The 20496-nt window shown below is 37.8% G+C and overlaps 1 protein-coding gene across 1 annotated transcript in view; it reads left to right on the top strand.

Moving 5' to 3' along the window:
• NDUFAF5 (NADH dehydrogenase (ubiquinone) complex I, assembly factor 5) overlaps window positions 1–20496 on the top strand; it is a 67746-nt gene that overhangs the window by 15059 nt on the left and 32191 nt on the right. Inside the window, exons 5-8 of the mRNA XM_006865642.1 lie at window positions 1869–1972; window positions 7758–7797; window positions 9052–9249; window positions 18384–18444. Of these exons, the coding sequence (XP_006865704.1) occupies window positions 1869–1972; window positions 7758–7797; window positions 9052–9249; window positions 18384–18444 (403 nt within the window). The remainder of the gene's footprint in view (window positions 1–1868; window positions 1973–7757; window positions 7798–9051; window positions 9250–18383; window positions 18445–20496) is intronic.

The raw sequence follows: 20496 nt of genomic DNA, 5'->3' as shown, positions 1-20496 counted from the left end.
ACCTTCTTTTTACCTTATTCTTGCACCAGCCATTCCTCCCACAACATTCTGCTTCACATCTGGGTTTGATAATCCATTGCAGTGGCCACACAAAACTCATAACAGTACTCACGATTATGGGGTTTATTAGGGAAGTCATCTGGGTAAAATTAAGGATCAAAACCAACTCAGGATATAGCAATTCTCAAGTCAAGAAAGCCTCTTGTCAGGCATACTGCAGGCACACCTCACTCTTGTCTTCAGCCTCTCAGCCATGTGGTCCCTTTGGCCCCTGCCCTGTTCTGGCAAGTATTACACAGTTCTTGTAGCCAGTCTGTGAATGCCCAAAAGGCACATTCTGCATGCCAGTTCTGGCTGTAGGTACTCATCTTTACTTAGTCCATGGACCTAAAGCCTGAAGCTGCTCTCTCTCTGTGCCACCCACTAAGCCATCACCTCTGCTGTTGCTTCTGCCATCGCTGTTTCTCTAGGTAGGGATCTTATTGATCACTTCTGTGCTTCCTTGATGGTCCTGGGATCTTCCTTCTCTGCTTCCAAGATGACTCCTTTTAAATGTAGCTGGAGGACAAAACTAACCAATCCCAGCATTAGAGTCCTGTATACCTTATTTGCATGGTCCCACCCAATCACTTTGTAGGAATTAAGAAGACTTGGATAGAAAAGCCTTATCAAGTAAATTTAAGACACCACAGTGTCTTTTGGCTATTGGTATTTTATTAGTTTGTAAATTGCCTGTACCTTGACCTTTATTTTAAATTTTGCAAACTCTTTCTTACACTAGGTGACTTGTAAGAACTTGCTTTCTAGAGATGTTAATTCTTTATCATATGGCTTATAAGTATTTTTGTTTATATTTAATTCATTCATAATCAAATGTATAGTTTTTATCCTTTATAGTTTCTGGCTTTTGAGTCATATTTATTAAGTATTTTTCACCTAAGAGTATGAAAATATTCACCCATATTTTCAACTAGTACCTTTTTACACTGAAACTGTGACCCTTCTGAGATTTGTTTAGTGTGAGATGGGCATTCTGCTTATGCTTTTTCAGCTAAATAGCTAGGTTTTGTAGCTGGTCGTAAATGTCATTTAACAGGTAGTTTTTGCATGCCTTATAAATAATTTCTGGAAAATATTTGTTGTTGTTGTTGTTGTTAGGTGCCATCGAGTTGGTACTGACCCATAGCGACCTTATGCACAGTGGAACGAAACACTGCCCAATCCTGGGCCAACCTCACCACTGTTGCCACGCTTGAGTCCATAGATGCTGCCACTTCGCCAGTCCACCTCATTGGGTGGTCTTCCCTTTTTCCTCTGTTCCGCCTCCTTACCAAACATGATATCCTTCTCCAGTGACAATATGTCTCTCCTGACAATATGTCCAAAGTATGAGAGACGAAGTTTGATCATCTTGGCCTCCAAGGACCACTCTGGCTGCACTTCTTCCAAAACGGATATATTGGTTATTTTGGCAGCCTGTGGCACTTTCAATATTCTCCTCCAACACCATAACTCAAAAGCATCAGTTCTTCTGTGGTCTTCCTGATTCACTGTCCAGCTTTTGTATGCTTATGAGGTTATTGAAAATACCATGGCTTGGGTCATGTGCACCTTAGTCCTCAAGCTGTCATCTTTGCTCTTTAACACTTTAAAAAGGGCTTGTGCAGTAGATTTGCCTAATGCAATAGTGGAAAGTATACTGCCACATAAATACAACAGGACTTCAAAAAGTTTGTGGAAAAAATTCCATTATTTTTTAATTCTATTTTTTTGAAACCCCCTCATATAACATTGCTTAAATTTGACAGTGATTGTGCTAGTAATTGAGTTACTAATTAGCTTTTTTTTGCTTTTATATTTTATCTTAGAAACATACTTTAGAAACAGAAGTTCCTACTCACAGTGTTTTAGCTGATGAAGAATTCCTTCCCTTCCGAGAAAATACATTCGACCTGGTGGTTAGCAGTTTAAGGTTTGTAATCCTCTTGTACTTTTAAAATGTACTAGATGTAAGTAGATAATGTATGCTATTAAGTTTTAGTAAAAGGTAAAGAATATAGATAATGCAATAAATTCTTATTAGCTATATATCACAAAACAAAAATAATAAACTTTGGTTTGTAAATTATAAAATTTCTCTAATAAAGAATTATGTATTATATACTCATTGTTGTGGTTGTTGTTAAGTGCCATCATGTTGTTCCGACTCATAGTGATGCTGTATAAATAGGGTTTCCGAGGAGTGGCTTGAACAGCTGACCTTGTGGTTCAAGCCGACTGTGCAGTCCAGTGCATTAACCTACAGTGCCACACCAGTACTCCATATGCTCCTTAGTGTAGATAATGGTCTTAAAAGTCTTAACCATTTCTCTGTTGGTTTTTCAGTTTTCTAAAGCTTATCTGTGATAGAAGAATTTTCCTCCCTGTTACAAATTGATATCCTAGAACTGATAGTGATGGGTGTGGGTGTTTGAAAGAGTATACTGGCAACAGTATTCAAATATCAGAAAACAGTATCATAAAACTTACGTTGTCAAATTAGAGAAAGTTTGTATTACCTATGTCTTATTGACTGTGCAAAGGTCTGTGATTGTGTGGATCATGATAAGCTATGGACAACATTGTGGAGCATGAGTATTCCAGAACACTTCATTGTGCTCATGAGGAAACTGTACATAGACCAAGAGGCAGTTGTTTGAACAGAACAGTGGAGTGTTGAATGGCTTACAATTAGAAAAGGTGTGTGCCAGGCTTGTATTCTTTCATCATACTTAATCTGTATTTTGAGCACATACTCTTGTTGTGTCTCAATTTACCCAAATGACCACTCAACACTCTCAGGATCGATAAGGAAACCTTTATTAGCTGGCCAGCGACTACAGCCTCCCAAAAGCAGGAAAAACTGAAGCCCTGACCCAGTTTTTCAAAGAGTATTTATACATAGGTAGTCAGACATTATCTTGTACAAACCAAGTGTATGATGTATGCATGAGCTATTAGGGTGGGGGCTAGGAGTACATCCGCTGGGACAGTTACTTCTCAAGATTACCTTGGGGATACGGGTACATCTGCCTGGACAGTTAGTTTTCAAAATTAACTGGCCAGCTGCTTTTCAAGGTTAGCCTTAATCGCTAGCCACAGTATCCTGTGAGTAAGGCAGGCCCACTCATGTGAGGAATTTGCGTAAGCAGTGTTACAAAAGCCAAGTTTAGCCACAGTTAAGGGGGAAGGGGGCTTCTGAATCCAAGGGAGTTGTTAATGCTAAACATTTCCCACTGCAGTCTGATCCTTTCTTAAAAATTAAGTTACTATAGGGCAATTGGGCCTTACACTCTGAGAATCTGGATTTTATGAAAGAAAAATGTGGCATCAGGATTGGAGGAAGACTCAGTCTCCAATATGCAGATAATAACAACCTTGCTTGCTGAAAGCGAAGAGGTCTTAAAATACTTACTGATGAAGTTCAAAGAACACAGCCTTCAGTATGGGTTGCATCTCAATGTGAAAAAAACAAAAATCCTCACCACCAGACCAGTAAATCCCATCAAGATAAATGGAGAAAAGATTGAAGTTGCCAAAGACTTTAATTTGCTTGGATCCACCATCAACACTCAAGGAAGCCACAGTCCAGAAATCAAATGGTGTATTGCATTAGGCAAATATGCTGCACAAGACCAGTTTAAAGTGTTCAAGAGCAAATATGTCAGTTAGAGGACTAAGGGGTTGTTATTGTTAACTGTTATTTTCAATAACCTTCTAAGCATGTAAAAGTTGAACTGTGATAGGGAAGTCCATAGAAGAATTGATGCATTAGAGTTATGGTGTTGGAGGAGTATATTAAAAGTACCATGGACTACCAAAAGAACAAACAGATCTTTGTTGAAAGAGGTACAGCCAGAATGCTCCTTTGAATCCAGGATGGCCAGCCTATGTCTCTCATACTTCAGACAAATTATCAGATGGAACCAGTCCCTGGAGAAAGGACATCATGCTTGGTAAAGTGGAAGGTCATCAAAAAAGAGGAAGACCCCCAATGAGATGGATTGGCACAGTGACAGCAGCAATGGGCTCAAGTGAGGCAGGGGTTGTGAGGTTGGTACAAGATAGGACAGTATTTTGTTCTGTTGTGCATAGGGTCATTATTAGTTGGTACCAACTCGATGGCACCTAACAACAACAAAGTATTTCCTTCAGCTCTATTTTTTCTGCCAGAATTAAAGTTCTCAAAGTTACTTTTCCCTTGGAATTTATTCCACAGGCATGTATTGTAAATACTTATTGAATAATAACTTATTATATATAAGGTATTTTTGGTGGATTCATTTGAGAGGTAGTTAAAATTAATTCAGACCAAGATCTATCCTCAAAGAATTCAGAATGTAATAGAGAAAATAAATATTCTATGTGGTTTCTTAATTCTCCTACTTTATTATTATAAAACTAATCAAACTCATTGCCACTGAGTCAGTTCTCAGTCATGGCAACCCTGTATAGGGTTTTCCAGGCTATAAATCTTTATGGGCACAGACAACCCAGTCTTCCTCCTGTAGTGTGGGTTGTGGGTTTACACTGCTGATCTCACTCTGTCACCAGGGCTATTGTCATTGTTACAATCCAGTAGCTTTTCTTCAAGGTTCAATATGCCCTCCATGTCCGCTATAACACTTTTGATAACTATTTTTAGAGTTACAGCCATTTCAGTTTGATTAGGCCTTTTGCTGGGTTAAGTGTTTATTGTGAATTGAGTGCTAGTTTACATGGGAGAACATCAGTTTTATACGCATCGTTTCATTGTAATGATGACAATACCCTCCGTATATCATCATTTAACAGTATTTGCTTCTATTGCCTCTGTTTTTTGTTTTTCTTTTTGTTTTGGGGGCGGGCGGGGGAAGTACACAGAAACACTCAGGAATAATCATTTAAGCAACCAAAGGGCTCATTGTACAAGCCTGCCAGCAAACAGCCTTTCTCTCTCTATGAGTCTAGAGTCCTCAGCTGCATTTCTCTCCATGTCCTCATGTCTGCCTCCATCTCTGGTGTCACTATTCTCGATAGGATCCCGCATTCCGCTCATGCTCTTCTCCCTTGATGGTCCTATTGTCCTCTGTTCTTGGACTATAAGATTAACTACTCCCCTCTTTTTGTTACAAAACTTTACCTTTACAGTTATGACAGTTGTGATTAGTCATGATAACAATTACTCACTATTGAATCATAAGAATCTTATTCCCATCTCTTTCACCAGACCTGTCTAGACAAAATGAAAACTTCCCCCACACATTCTTAAAACTAACCTCACCCTTGAAATCTTGTAAGCCAGTCACTTTGTGTCTTTATCGCCCCCTCATTTTAGGTAACCAGTGTCTAAGTTGCCCATCCATATCAACTCTGTATACAGAGGGGATAAGATTGATACTTAATGTGATGACTCCTTCCCTCTCAGTTGGTGTTTTGAGCTACTACAACCATAAGTATAGGTCAAGTTCATCAAATTGTAGCAATTTACACTCGTTTCCTTGATCAATTTTTTTGTTTTTTTTAATCTTCCTCTAGTCGAGTTCTGATCATCTAGCGATTGAAACTAGGTCAAATGGGTACTATCTGCAAGTTTGGGCGTTCGTGTGTGTCCCCTTAGTTCATGTCAGCTGGATGCTTCACTCTCAGCTCTAGCCTTCTGTGGCTATGTCCTTGTCCATGGATTCAGGAGTCCCCAGGTCTCACCATACTTTGGACCAACCAGCTCTTTCTCTTCTCTCTCTTATCTCCAGGTCAATAGGAATCTATGGAATGTAGTTAAACTCAGCCCATTTCTTCATTGCTGCCTTTCCCCCCTTTCACTCACTGGGATACCAATGTGATCACTAGCAAGCTTACATGCTTGCTCCTATGTTCCCTTTTGAGTTTCAGTCTGGAGGGGGGTTTGTCCTGAACGGACTTCATTGCCTGCCTTTTAATGGATCCCTGGCGAACAACTTGCTTGTTCTTGTAGTAGCCATTCAGACTGCCTTTTTTATTTTGGATTTTTCCTGCTGATCTTACTTTCAAGAAGTATCTTCTGTTGTTCTAGCTATCCTTTCAGCTTATCCGTTACAGTGGGAGTGTCCAACCTCAGAAGGTTTTGATGGGACTCAGGATCCCACCTACGGTCCTATACACTACAAAAGCTCCATACGGAAGCCTGTTTCCCTGGGGAATTCTAGAACCCCTTTTAGATATTCCAATCAGTTATAGGCTGGAGACGGACTTACATCTTCTGCTTGCTTTTTGCAAGTAACTAATTCTTATGGTTTTCCTTTCTTCACTAGTATATATGGCTCTATCAAACAAATCTATTCTCAAAGTTTAGTAGGCTAGAAGTCTAGAAACGTGCTGGCTCTAGGGGAAGGCTTTCTTTTTCTATCAGCTCTGGGGAAAGGTCCTTTTCTACATGCAGCATCTGCAAATCCATCTTTCCTTAGAAATCTCTTTATGTGTTGACATTAATCTTCACAGTACAAGGACCCCAGGTCAAACGGACACATTCCACTCAGGCTCTTTTTCATGGTCCCTTTTTCTTGATTCTTGTCTCTCTCCTTTTATCTTTGTGAGATGAAAGGTGTTGCAGGACACACCCTTGGGAAGAGTCTCTTATATCATATCAGGATGTGAAGAGATTAAGGGTACTTTCTTGTAAAATGCCATTCATCCAAGTCAGTTATATAAAATGAGAAAGCTATTTTAGTATTGGCATTTAACTACCACCACCAGGAGACCCTTGGACTCCTGGTGTGGCTCTGTACAATCGGCACTGGACTGTGAACCATAAAGTCAGTAGTTCAAATCCTCAGTATTTGAAATCCTTTACAGGGTTGCTTGCTATGAGTTGGAACCTTCTCAACTAGTATGATATAGCTTATAATATGACCTCCCTACTTTTAAAGTTTCTAATTTTGGAAAGCATTTTGAAAGATAAATGTAGGTGTGGCATATTAGGATGTGAATTGAGTATTTAGCACTCATGTTAAAGGGATACCAACTCTGTGAAATATGTATGCTCAGGCTCCACAGTGACTAGGTGTAGTCTGACTCTTGCTGTCACATATGACCAAACACTGGGAGACAGCAAATGAATCAGATGACAAAGGAAAAGGTTTCTTAAACCAAATATTTTGTTCCCCTTTGTTGAGCTAAATATGATAAAACTTTAGTTTAAATAAATAGAAAGTTGGAGTTTTTTTTGTTTTGTTTTGTTTTAAATAAGTAGAATACTATTTATCAGAAAACTTTATGACTTGTTTTTGGTGAATAATGCTGTTTGCCTTGGGAGAATTTTATGTATGATAATAGCATTTTTTTTTTTTAAATAGGAAAATCTGACTTAAAATACTGTATTTCTCTGACTTGTCTGGTAGATTTAATTGTTGAGCTTCTTTGAAAATGTCATCAGGTGTTTATTTTTATTATTTTGTATAGATAAGATCTCAAAATCGCTGTTTAGATGAGAGGCTCAAGTAGGAATTATTTTTACTTTTTCCGTAATAGATACTAATTAGGTAGCTAATCAAACCTTATGTTTTACTTAAGCAAAGAAGGTGATATACTCAAATGGAGAAATTGTTTATTGTGAGCATAACAGTTTCCCCTAGGAATATTTATTATTTTAAAATGTGAATGTAATCTGAATTTTGACATGCTTGTTTCAGACTGTAAAATAATACTTTTTTTTGCTTATCATTCCAGTAAGAATAAAACAAATATATATTTTCATATTTTAGTTTGCACTGGGTGAATGACCTTCCTAGAGCACTTGAACAGGTATTTAAATCCATGTTCATTATAATATCCTGTATTGATTATTATTAGATAACCTACAGTGGTGCTGTACAATAAATATTCGGTTTCTAACTGCAAGGTCAGTGATTCAAATCCACCAGTCACTCATAAGAAACCCTGTTATTCTGTTGCTGTAAGTCAGAACTGACTCAGCAACATTTAACAATAGAACTTCGGTTTTTACAAACTATTTACATATAGATCTGAAAATGGGAAAATGAAATCTACTGAAGTATATATTATCTCAGCAAGCTATGTTAGGTGTCCTTTGGCATATTCAGAAGCACTGTGGGTATTTCCACCTCCTCAAGAATTTAAATAATCCTATAGTAGAGACCACAGTAACTGTACAAAATAATATTGATACCACAAAATATTTTATATGTGGGTTCCTTCTCTCTCTTAATTGCCAAGAAGCATTTTGTGGTAATCGATCTGATTATTTATTCATATTTTTATCTTCTCCAATGCCAAAGCAGTTCCCAAGTCCAACTTATGTCAAAGAGAAGGAAAATAGATTCCATCTTTTGATGAGATTTGTTATAAAATGGCATGTAAAAGAGCGCAAATACAGGAATGATTGTGATTTTGTTTTTCTGTGAGCAATTTACAGCCCCTAAGATTTGTGTTTATATTTTAGTATTTTCATTATAAAGGTAAGACCTATTATTAGCAATTTAAAAAATATACAAATGATTATTGTAGCTAATATTATCAGTGAATATGTTATCTATTTTCATATCTATATTGTACAGCAAAGACTTTCTGACAACTGCTGTCAAGTGTGTTTTGCTCATAGCAACCCTGTGTTGGGTTTCTGAGGAGCAGTTGGTGGATTTGAACTGTTGACTTTAGTTGCCTTTTGTTGTTTTTGTTTTTAAGTGCTGTCAAGTCGGTTCTAACTCATAGTGACCCTGTATAGGGTTTGTTGTTGTTGTGTGCCATTGTGTTGATTCTGACCCATAGCAACCCTGTATAGGGTTTCTGAGGAGCAGCTGGTGAGCTTGATCCGCCGACCTTGCAGTTCAAACAACTTTGCTGTCTGGTGCAAAGTGCCACACCAGGATCCCCTGTATAGGGTAGATGTTGTTTATTTAGATCAATTATCAAACTATTAATTTGGCATCCTTCCAAAATAATAGTGATCATAAACCATTTATTTAGGCACCATATGTTTATTCTTTGAACATTATTATATATAGAATTGTGAATTGCTTTGTTTTGCATTTATTACAGATTCATTACGTTTTAAAGCCAGATGGAGTGTTTATTGGTGCAATGTTCGGAGGTGACACACTCTACGAACTCCGATGTTCCTTGCAGTTAGCAGAAATGGAAAGGGAAGGAGGATTTTCTCCACACATTTCTCCCTTCACTGCTGTCACTGATCTAGGACATCTTCTTGGCAGAGCTGGCTTTAATACACTGACTGTGGTAACTATCAAGAGAAGCAAGTAACCTGTTAATGACATAGCTAAGAAACAACATACTCTCCTCTTAAAGATAGAAAGCTGCATGTATTGATGGTATTGTCTAAAGACTTTTTCATAAGAAAAAGTTCTTATTGAACATGTTCAATTTGTGTCAACACATTTTGATTGACACAGATAGGAATATGATACTACTTAAATAAGTTGTTTTTTGTTGTTGTTAAGTACCATGGAGTCGGTTCCGACTCATAGCGACCCTGCACAGGGTTTCCGAGGCTGTAAATCTTTACAGGAGCAGAAATCCTCATCTTTCTCCCGCAGAGCAGCTGGTAGTTTCGAACTGCCGACCTTGAGGTAGTAGCCCGATTCGTAACCACTACACTACCAGAGCTCCTTACTTAAATAAGTAGTAAAAAACAAACGGTACCAGTTAATAAGGAGACTGTTTTCTGTAGCATACTACATCAGAATCTTAAAATCTAGAGTTAGGTTTAATATGGAATTTATAGCATTCCAAATGATAGAAAAAAATGGACATATAGTAACAGTATTATCTTCACCTCCGTTGAAGTAGTGCCATTTGTGTCAGAAATGTTGTTGTTATTATGTGCCGTGGATTTGGTTCTGATTCATAGCGACCCTGTAAAGGGTTTATGAGGCTGTAAATCTTTATGGAGCAGAAAGCCTCATCTTTCTCCCCCAGAAGAGCTGGTAGTTTTGAACTGCTGTAAGAGAATGTAAATTTGGGAGGCCTAGGAAGTGTGAAGTGCCTTGGCCCATGGTAGATGTTTAATAAATATTAATCCTCTTCTCTATTGCTCTACTCCTAGACTTTCCTAGACTGGGTTTCCAACAGGGACCCATCTGTGCTTCTAACTGCTTCCTTCCAATTCCCTCCAGTAGCAAAGTCATTCTAAAAGGACATGATTACCTTTCTTCGGAGATGGGTTGAGTAGACTTAGATGAATTTCCAAATCCCTTGGGCCCAGAAGCATTTCTAAACCTAATTAAAGGAAGTAGGAAATTTCTTGATGAATAAAGCATTACATTTCATAATTGGTGGTGGTGGTGGTATGCCGTGGAGTCGTTTCTGACTCACAGTGATCCTGTGTAGGGTTTCCAAGGCTGTAAATTTTGACAGGAGCAGAAAGCCTCATCTTTCTCCTGCAGAACTGCTTGTAGTTTTGAACTGCTGACCATGAATGAGATTTACAGCTGACTCATAACCACTACGCTACCACAGCTCCTACATACATTTCATAATTAGAGGTGATATATTCAAAAATACAAGGGGACTTCAAGAAGTTAATGAAAAACGAAATTAAAAGATAATGGAATTTTTCCATGTACTTTTAAAAGTCCTCTGGTAAATGTTTGAGGTGGTTTGCTGTGAATATGCTTCATTACATTAATTAAAAAATGGATTGTCATAGCCTTCCTTGTTGTAAAAGACGACAAGGGCTATGTATATTACAGGGTGCCTGAGGTTGGAAAGGCGCTCCCAGGAAGGGAGGTATCAAAATGCTGTAAGAAAGACTAGGAACTAAAGACAAACCTCAGGACTTAGTAATCACAGCTAGGGTTGGCCTTTACTTTAAAACTTTACAGTTTCTGAGTCAAATAAAAACTGAAAACTGCATTCAGAGCAGTTAATGAGCAACTGAAAGTTAGAAAACTCAGTTTCATCTGAGTGTTTGCTTTGTTTTATAGGCATACCTCAAAGATATTACAGGTTTAGATCTAAATCACTGCAATGAAGTGGTTAGCATACCAAAGTGAATCGTGAAATTTTTGGTTTGCAGTGCATATGAAAGTTATGCTTACTGCACCAGAGTATAGTCTTCTCAGTGTGCAATAGCATGAAAAGGTTGCAGTGTTGTCACAATTGCCAGATTGTGGCACAGAGACATGAAGTAAGCACATTCTGTTGGAAAAATGATGCCAAAAGACTCTGGAGACAGGATTGCTGCAAACCTTCAAATTGTGAAACATGCAAAAACGAAGTATGCCTGTTTAAAAAACACTATTAACACAGGCAGTTGTACATTGAAAGAACACTGTATTTATTAATCATTTTTAATTTTATAAGTGTTGCACAAATAAGAGGTTAAGTCAAAAAGTATTATTGCTATAAGATCATAGAAACCTCTCTTAAATGTATCAGGACATGAAGACGCTATTATTTTTCGACATACCCTTCATCTGTGTCTATATACTTCTGAAAGCTGTGTTTCTGTCTCTAACTCTTCCCCAAAGAAGTGTGCAATCTTCAGTTTACACCAAGTCAAATGGCAATTTGGGCATCCACACAGAACACAAATCATATTCCTGAAGCAGTATTAGGGCTATAAAGTGGATGGAGTAAAGTTTCCCATTAAAATCCTAGTCCTCATTATACTTGAAGAATGAGCAAGTGCACTGTTGTTATAGAAAGAAATTCCTTGATGTTACTTTCCTGGCCTTTTTCTCATTAACAAAGCTTTCAGTTTTCTTTTAAATTACTCATAATCAACCCACATAATCATCCTGTGTCCTTTGAGAAAATCTATCAAGATTATTACCCCTTTTTAATTCCCCAAAATAGTCACCAGAACTTTCTGATACTAACCTCTCTGCCTTGAATTTAACTGGTAGTAGATCACTTTGAAACTCGCTGTTTTGATTCGATGTTGCTCTCTGGATCATATTAGTAAATCTAAAACTAACTGATTACAATTTGTTCCATATAAAAGTTTCTTCATTAGCTTCAATCTTGCTTTAATGAAAAGAGAAACAGTTTGCTGATGCCAAGATGTTTACTCAATATTAAAAATGCCAGACCATGTAAGATACTAACTGTAGTAGCTCTTCTGTCAATGTGAAGTCTGTGGTCTGCTTCCACCAGTTTCTGAACTTCAGCCACAATTTGTCAAGGTTGACTCATCTTTGAAGTCTTCCTAATTTTTCTTAAAATGCTTGGTCCATCTAAAAACTTTTATTTTTGGAGCCACGTTTTCGTAAACTTGTTGTAAAGCTTCAGTGTATGAAAAGATACCCACTTAAGTTTCATTAAAACTTTGATAATTAGCCCTGACCTGTAAATTGTTTATTTCCATGGCACAGAAGGCACCGTAATGAGACTAAGACAGGTGTATAACTGAGAAACCTTTTCTGCAGCCATCCACTAGTCACATATTTAAAAAGGTTTTTTACATAACCCTCTTACATTTTGATTGGAAATTTATACAAATGAAATGAAAATCTACTATTTCCTTTAATCCTAAAAATTTTAGCTCTCAAGATCAGCAGTTTTTTCTTTTTGAAACATTTATATTGTGAAATGAGTAAAGGTTTGCAGAGAAGATCAGAAGATCATCAGTTTTATATTCAACGAATCGTACCTTTTATTTCACCTCTAATTTTGCAATCCCCTCCTTGTAACAAAGTTATCCCACTTCCTGCTTGTATTTCTTATTTCCATCCCACCTTCCTTCCCACCCTTCTCAACTTTCTCCTTAGGTAAATGTTGCCCTTTTGATTTTGAATGATTGATTCCATGGTGAGCATACCTTACTAGTGGATATGCTTATCTACTGCTTGGATGAAAATTGAGTCAAAAGTGTTAACTGACTTCTTTTCTAGACCTGAAGGCTGACCAAGGGCCATAATGTCAGGTTCCTCCAGCCTCTTTCTGACCAATTGACCATGGTGGCCCCTGAGACAATGGTCCTCAGACCCAGCCCCAGCAACTCATTGCCTTAAGATATTTGGTAATATCTAAGAAGTTTAACTCATTGTGGTGCTATGGCTTAATGTGCTGGACCACAAAGCTGCTTTGAACAGCAAGATCAGTGGTTCAAGCTCACCAGCTGCTCCTCAGAAACCCTATACAGGGTCGCTGTGGGTGGAACTGACTCGATGCCACTTAACAACAACAACAAAACGCTCCGCCATGGAGTCCTGGTGTGGTGCTGTGGGTTAACACGCGGGAACTGCAAAGTCAGTTTGAACCATAAGGTCAGTGGTTCAAGCTTATGAGCCACTCCAAGGAAACCCTATACAGGGTCGCTGTGGGTTGGCACTGACTTGACAGCACTTAACAACATGCTCCACCACATTCATAGGTGTGTTTGGAGCAAAGGGAAATACATACATACAAACATCCTTGGTCAAACTCTTATATATATATGTGTGTATGCTACCACTGTTCCTCCCATACATATTTGCCTGTGTTTATCTGTCCATGTATCTACCTATAGAACACTGTTTCTCCAGGGTTGTGTATATAACAGTGTTTATCTCTATCCCCTTTAACCCTGTATTCCTTTCTGTATCTTCACTAATCATTCTCCTGCTAACCATCTTCTTCTTGAATATTGTCCTCCCCAATAATTTTGGTCTCAAAAATTATAAAAGACCCTAAAACTCTTTGTTAGGAATTAAAACTGAATTATCTTACTATCCTTTTAAAACTGATGATAATAAACCTATTACATGTTAATAAACTAGCCTATTTTATGAGAAAGAGCTATAGTTTCCCCCCAAAAAAATAATAATTTAGAGAATTCCATTGCCTTAAATTTCTATAATGTGTAGCTTAATAGAAGAGAGCTGAATTCTCGTATCTGCTTCTATGTTCAGATACCACATATCTTGTGATACCACATGTCCAGAAAACTCCATTGTATACTTATGAAAGAATGAGAGGTGAAAAGACAATATCTTAGTAGTATTATGAAAATGATTTTGACCTTGTAAATCCCCCCAAAGGACTTATGGAACCTCAGGGGTCTGCAGACCATACTTTGAAACTGCTGCCTCTAAGATATTTATGACTAACAAACAGTTCAATATGTAATATTTCAGGTTTTTTTAAATAAAAAATAAATGCTGTACTATACTATACATAAGGAGCTCTGGTAGCGTAGTGGTTACGAATCAGTCTGCTAATCTCACGGTCAGCAATTCGAAACTACCAGCTGTTCTATGGAAGAAAGATGAGGCTTTCTGCTCCCGTAAAGATTTACAGCCTCAAAAACCCTGTACAGGGTCGCTATGAGTCAGAACCAACTCCATGGCACATAACAACAACAACAACATACTATACATACACACACATATTTTTCTGAAGCTCATTTCTCATTCATAGCAGTATATTTCATAATTTTTTTGTACCAGCATAGCTACATTTGCCTTCCTTTTTTACTTCTGCGTATTTTGTAGTAAGGACCCTGGGTGGTACAAACAGTTGGCTCTTATCTAACTTAAAGGTTGATGGCTTCATCCCATTCACTGACACCATGCAAAAATGGTCTGTCAAAATTGCTTTTGTAAAGATTGTTGTTGTTAAATGCTGTGGAGTGGGTTCCAACTCATAACAACTCTGTGTAGGGTTTCTGAGGAGCAACTGGTGACTTTGATCCACCAACCTTGTGGTTCAAGCTGACCTTGCAATCCAGTGCTTATCCTACAGCGCCACAGCAGGACTAGAAGATCCAAATAACACAGGGACATTGTGTTCCAAATTGATTTTGTTATTCATATGTGAAGAAAAGGCCTTGTAGTTTTCACCAGATCTTAAGAGAGGACTATTGGGGGCACTTTAGGAAATGCACTGAACTTCTAACCGTTAAGATCAACAACAGTTCAAACCTATCAGCCACTCCCCAGAAACCCAATAGAGAATCACTGTGTAGTAGAACCAACTTTACAGCATTTAACAACAAAACCAACAACATGACTTAATTAGGAATCGCTGATTTATAGTCTTAAATGTCTCATGTTTAGTTACTTGCACTCTTAAAAAAGTTACCTTTACAGTCTCCCCTTTTACGAATGGTCTCCCACATTGCTGAAGAATGCTGCTAACTAATTAACACTGGTTCATTCATTTGTGACCATCACTGAAATTGAAACAGTCCCAAATTTGTAAAATGTAGGTGTACTAGAGCAATTATAGGAAAGAGAAAATTTCCAAGTTGAAGTACTAGAATGGAAGATTAGGAAGATGCATAATGCAGGAGGCTAGATTATTGCTAGGGCTCTGGAGAGCAACACACATTCACCCAAAATAGTATGTTCTGCTGCCATCTTGAGCTGGACACCATTGTTTTCCACTCTATAGCTCAAGCAGTTTGGTTGCTGTCCAACAAACAGATTGTCCTTGTTTTCTCCGTATGAGATTAAGCTTCTAGGTAGGACATGAATTTGTAATTTTTTAAAATTATTGTTCTGGTGCAACCACATTTTACAAAGTTTAAGTGTTCTAGTTTCGCTAAATTGGTCATGACTGAACTGGAAAGAACTGGTTCGAAGCCCTCTTGGCTAAGTTGCATACCTGTAATTAAGGTGAAAAGAAGAGAGTCTTTGATTGGGAAAATAAAGTCCCTGAAAACTCTGTGAGGAGAAAAATGTAAGGGATTTGGGCAACATGCAGAAGTTAAGTGAAAATTTTCATGAGTTGGTGTTAAATAGTTTATGCCAACAGTTTGTTGTTAAGTCCCATCTAGTGGGCTGCAACTCATAGTGATCCTGTAGAGTGTTTCCTCCAAGGAGCAGCTGGTGGGTTTGAACTACTGACTTTGCTATATAGCAGTACAGTGCTTATCACATGCTGTTGTTGTCAGGTACCGTTGAGTCAGTTCCAACTCATAGTGACCCTGTATAGGATTTCCAAGGATCAGCTGGTGGATTTGAACTGCTGACCTTGTGGATCGCAATCCAGTGCCGATCTCACAGTGCCACACCTGGAGTCTGCTTACCATATAACATCACAATATGTAGTCTGCATCATACTATTACTCTGGTCAATACAATTTAGTCAACGATATTTGGGAACTCAAAATTTGTTGCCCATTGTGAAGAAAAATGTAGGTTTCTACCCTGAGTCATCAAAAGAAAGTTAAATTATATCCACCACACATGGTTTTCTACTGTTGCAAAGTGGGATATTCATTTTAGAAAGATTTCCACTAGACATGTAAGCATTTATTTCTTGAATCATTAAATGTAACTTTTGAGACATGTACACTGTCTTAAAAGTGCTGTTAATATTTTATCCTAATTCATTTTGTAAAATTCCCATCCAAAAAAGCTTTTATATAATCAATTGTACAGGTTTATGTTACACACAATATTAGGTACATTACTTCTATAATGCAATGGACTTTTTAATCTTTTCAAGTGAAATTGAGTCAGATTAATAAATACATAATTGTATTTAAATGATAAGGAACCCTGGTAGCATAGTGGCTTATGATATGGGCTGCTAACTGAAAGGTCAGTAGTTTGAATCTACCAGTAGCTCCGCTGGAGAATAAGGAGGCTTTCTGTCTGTAAAGATTCACAACCTCGGAAACCCTATTTGGGGCCACTGTGAGTTGGAACCACCTTGGTGGCACACAACCACTACCACAATTTACATTTATGTAATCCTCTCAGTGATTTTTTGCAGAGTGAGTTGGCATTCTAAATGAAGCTCATTTCCTCTTAGAATAGAACTTCCAGGCTGCACATTAAAAGAAACTTGTAGTTAAGGTCCATCTTACTTTGATAGAGCTATTTTGGTATCCTTGTGATTGACTAGAGTTAGTTGGTTTCATTAAAGAATCATTTTCAAAGGGAGTTCCTTAAATAGATACTAGCTAGGAAATGATATTGTTTTTAATCTTAGAATCTCTTTCAAAAATTGTTTTTTAGTATCAAAAAGTTTGTAGATGAAGTGGTTATGATCCTACCACCCAGAGATGGTATTATTTAAAAAGGGTACTTACAATCTGATCATGCATACACTTTTATAAATAAAAGCTGGGGAGGGGGAGGGAATGTATATATTGAAAGTGAGAGAAATAGAGCAAAGTTTAAAGTGAAAAGACATTTGTATTTTTTTATATTCTTTCATAGCTTTTTTGCCTTCATAAAGCCAAATATCATTATATTCTTTAAACCCACATACGCAATACTATAAACAGTCTTGCTTTTTTCCTATATGGACTGTTTTGTCCCCTCGTACCCGCCCCCTGCCAAAGTCAATAACAGAACTTGGAGATCGCTTATATGCATTCGTTTTTTTTTAACACTTCATAGTATTTCATTCAATGTTGTTGTTCAGTGCTATCAAGTCGGTTCAAGGTACAAGGTTTCCAAGGAGTAGAATGTGGGTTTGAACTACCAGCCTTGTGGTTAACAGTCCAATGTTTCTCCTTCAGCACCGCACTGTAAGACCAGTCTTGTATTAATGGAGACTTAGTTGATTTCTGGTTGGTTTGGTTTTTATTTTATACGTTTCAAACAATGTTGCAATAAATTTTTTTCATATAATCTTGGCATTTATCTCAGGTTAATTTCTAACAGTGGATTGCTTGGTCCAAGAATCTGCATTTCAGATTTTGATGATGTGTTCCTGTTACTCTTTAAAAGGTAGCATCAAGTTAGTGCTCTGCTGTGTAGCTGAGTTCCTGTGTATGCAAAACCAGACGACCTGTGGTATATTAGCAAACTTTTTATTTCTGTCAACCTGATTAGTGGAAAAGTGGTGTTTTGTTCTTTGTTTTGAATGTCTAAGGTTAAAATAGTAGCTTATGTGTTTGTTTGGTTTGTGTTTAAGTGAGAATTGATGTTTTCTGTACTTTGTGTCCAGAGAACTATAGTCAGTATGTGTTGTTGTTGTTGAATGCCATCAAGTCAATTCCAACTCATAATGACCCTGTATAGGGTTTCCAAGGAACATCTGGTAAGCATGAACTACCGACCTTGCAATTCAAACCGACCTTGTGGTCCAGAAAGTGTATAAGAATCTATAAAAACTTGTTTAGAAGGCTAACTCCCTTCCTAAAAAAAAAGACTGCAGTGTCGTGAGAGAGTTTTCAAAGACTTGGGGGAGAGGGTCATGGACTGTAGAGTAGAGTAGACTTTTATTCTGTATTTTCCCCCAGGAAAGAATAGAACCAGTTCATGGAGTTTTATAAAGATTTTTCTTAGCATGAGAATTGATTATTTGAAAATATGAAATCTTTATAAATCAAATATGCACCAGATGATATCTGTGAAGAATATGCCTGCTTACTATGAGAGATTGAGCTGAGCAATTTCTGTGACCCCCCTTTCGAATCTGGGGTATTTGATCATGAATATCTAATGAACATTTCTTTTTATTAATAGGATACCGATGAAATTCAAGTGAACTATCCTGGAATGTTTGAATTGATGGAAGATTTACAAGGTAAAGCACTTTAAAGAATTTTCACATTCTGTTTGACAGGTGAATATTAAAAGCTGACTCTGTGGCATGAGTCAGGGCTAACACTAGGATACACTGGTGAGAAAAAAGCAGACTATATTCAGGGATCTTACACTACGAAAGGAGGCGGAGGGAGACAGACACCAGGCAACCATGACAAAGATAAATGTTAAGTTAGAATTGTGGTAAGGGCTATGAAGTAGAGGGACTTTGTGCTAAGCGTACCCATAAGAGGGTGGCAGTCGTTTCTGAAAGGGTGCATTTTATCTTGGGAAAGCAAATCTGTGGCTTTTCCAACACTACTTGGCAACTCATGTCAAGACATGAGAGCAGCCAGACAGCTAAAAACCATTTTGTTTCCTTGGAAGTGTGGCCTGCATCCAAAATACGTGAATGTTCTGGCAGAGCTCACTGTCTCTTGATCCTGCATCATTCTCTCATCTCTGGCTCTTGGGACATGAGCCAGCAACCTGCTGTCTGACCTGCCAATTTGGGGTTCATTAACCCCTGCAACTGTGTGCATTAAGCTAAGGCTTCATTCTGACACCTGACCATGGGTTAGGGACTTGCCAGCTTCCGTAACTGTGTGATCCATTTCCTTGAAATTTCTCTCTATGTATATATATATTTGTATTTATGCTACATTGGTTTTGTTCCTCTAGAGAACCCAAGCCATGATAGGTTAAGAGGAAATGTCAAGAGAGTGCTGCAGAGGAGGGATCTTACCTGGTTAAGAATTTGAGTCATTTTTTTAATACTGGCATACTTTGTTTTGAGTTTTCCTTTCTTGCACTTCATAGATTTACCATTTTTTACAGATTGAAGGTTTGTGGCATCCCTACGTTGCGAAAGTCTTATTTGTACCATTTTTCTGACAGCATGTGCTCACTTTGTGTGTCTGTCACATTTTGGTAATTCTTGCAATATTTCAAATTTTTTCATACTACTAATGTACACTAAATAGACTTTAGTGTAAGCAAAAATTGTACATACTACAAGGAAACCAAAAAAATTGTGTGACTCACTTTATTATGGTGGTCTGGAACTGAAACTGCAGTGTCTCTGATGTATGCCTGCATTTGAAGCAGTTGTCTAGGGAGTGAGAAGAGTGACTTGCTTGATTCTGAGCCTTTAGAAACCTAACATACAGTTTCTGAGTAGAAAATGGTTGCATCTGTTACAGAGACTGAAAAGAGATGGTTAGCAAAGTGAAAAGGAGACACACTAGAATGGTGTTAGTTGCCATCAAGTCAGTTCTAACTCATGGCTACCCTATCCACAACAGAATGAAACACTGCCCAGTCCTGCACCGTCCTTACAATTGTTGCTATGTTTGTTATTATTGATTTTATTGCTGCTACTGTATCATGTTTGATTGCCTTTCAATGAGAGACATCTTTTTCTGGCTCTGTATCAATGCTTTGCTGGTATTCAGAAAGTTTTCATTGGCTACCCATTCAAAAGTGGTCTGCCTTTCCATCTTAATCTGTTTTAGCCTGGAAGCTCTGCTGAAACCTCTTCACTGTGGGTGACCCTGCTGGTATTTAAAATGTCTGTGGCATTACATCCAGCATCACAGAAACATGGAAGTCACCATAGTGTGGCAAACTGACAGGTGGTAGAACAAGTGTCACCTGAGCCTAGAGTTTCATAATGAAAGGGGACACTCAGCAGATCAAACACTGAAACAGGATAAGAACTGTACACAATATCCATTAGGTTTAGCAACAGGAAGGTTATTGGTGACCCTGATTAGAACTCTTTTCTTGGCTTCATGGGAATTAAAATAATTTGAGTAGGTTGAGAAGTAAATACAAGATGAGGAACTGGAGGCAGCAAATATTCCTTCAAGAAGTTTGGCTATATAGAAGAGTTGCAAGATAGAAAGGGTACAAGTGTCAGATTGAGGACGAAGGGAATAGGGATGAGATAGTTTCCGTTTTGTTGTTTCTTAAGACGTCATTAAACTGCTAATTAGAAGAATCCAAGTATTTTCATAGAAGAGATGGGAATGAAAGGATAATTGATGATTCT

This window comes from Chrysochloris asiatica, unplaced genomic scaffold (genome assembly GCF_000296735.1).
Source record: "Chrysochloris asiatica unplaced genomic scaffold, ChrAsi1.0 scaffold00080, whole genome shotgun sequence".
In the NCBI taxonomy this organism is placed as follows: Eukaryota; Metazoa; Chordata; class Mammalia; order Afrosoricida; family Chrysochloridae; genus Chrysochloris; species Chrysochloris asiatica.
The sequence above is the reverse complement of the archived record's forward strand: the minus strand, read 5'-3'. Positions and strand labels throughout refer to the sequence as shown.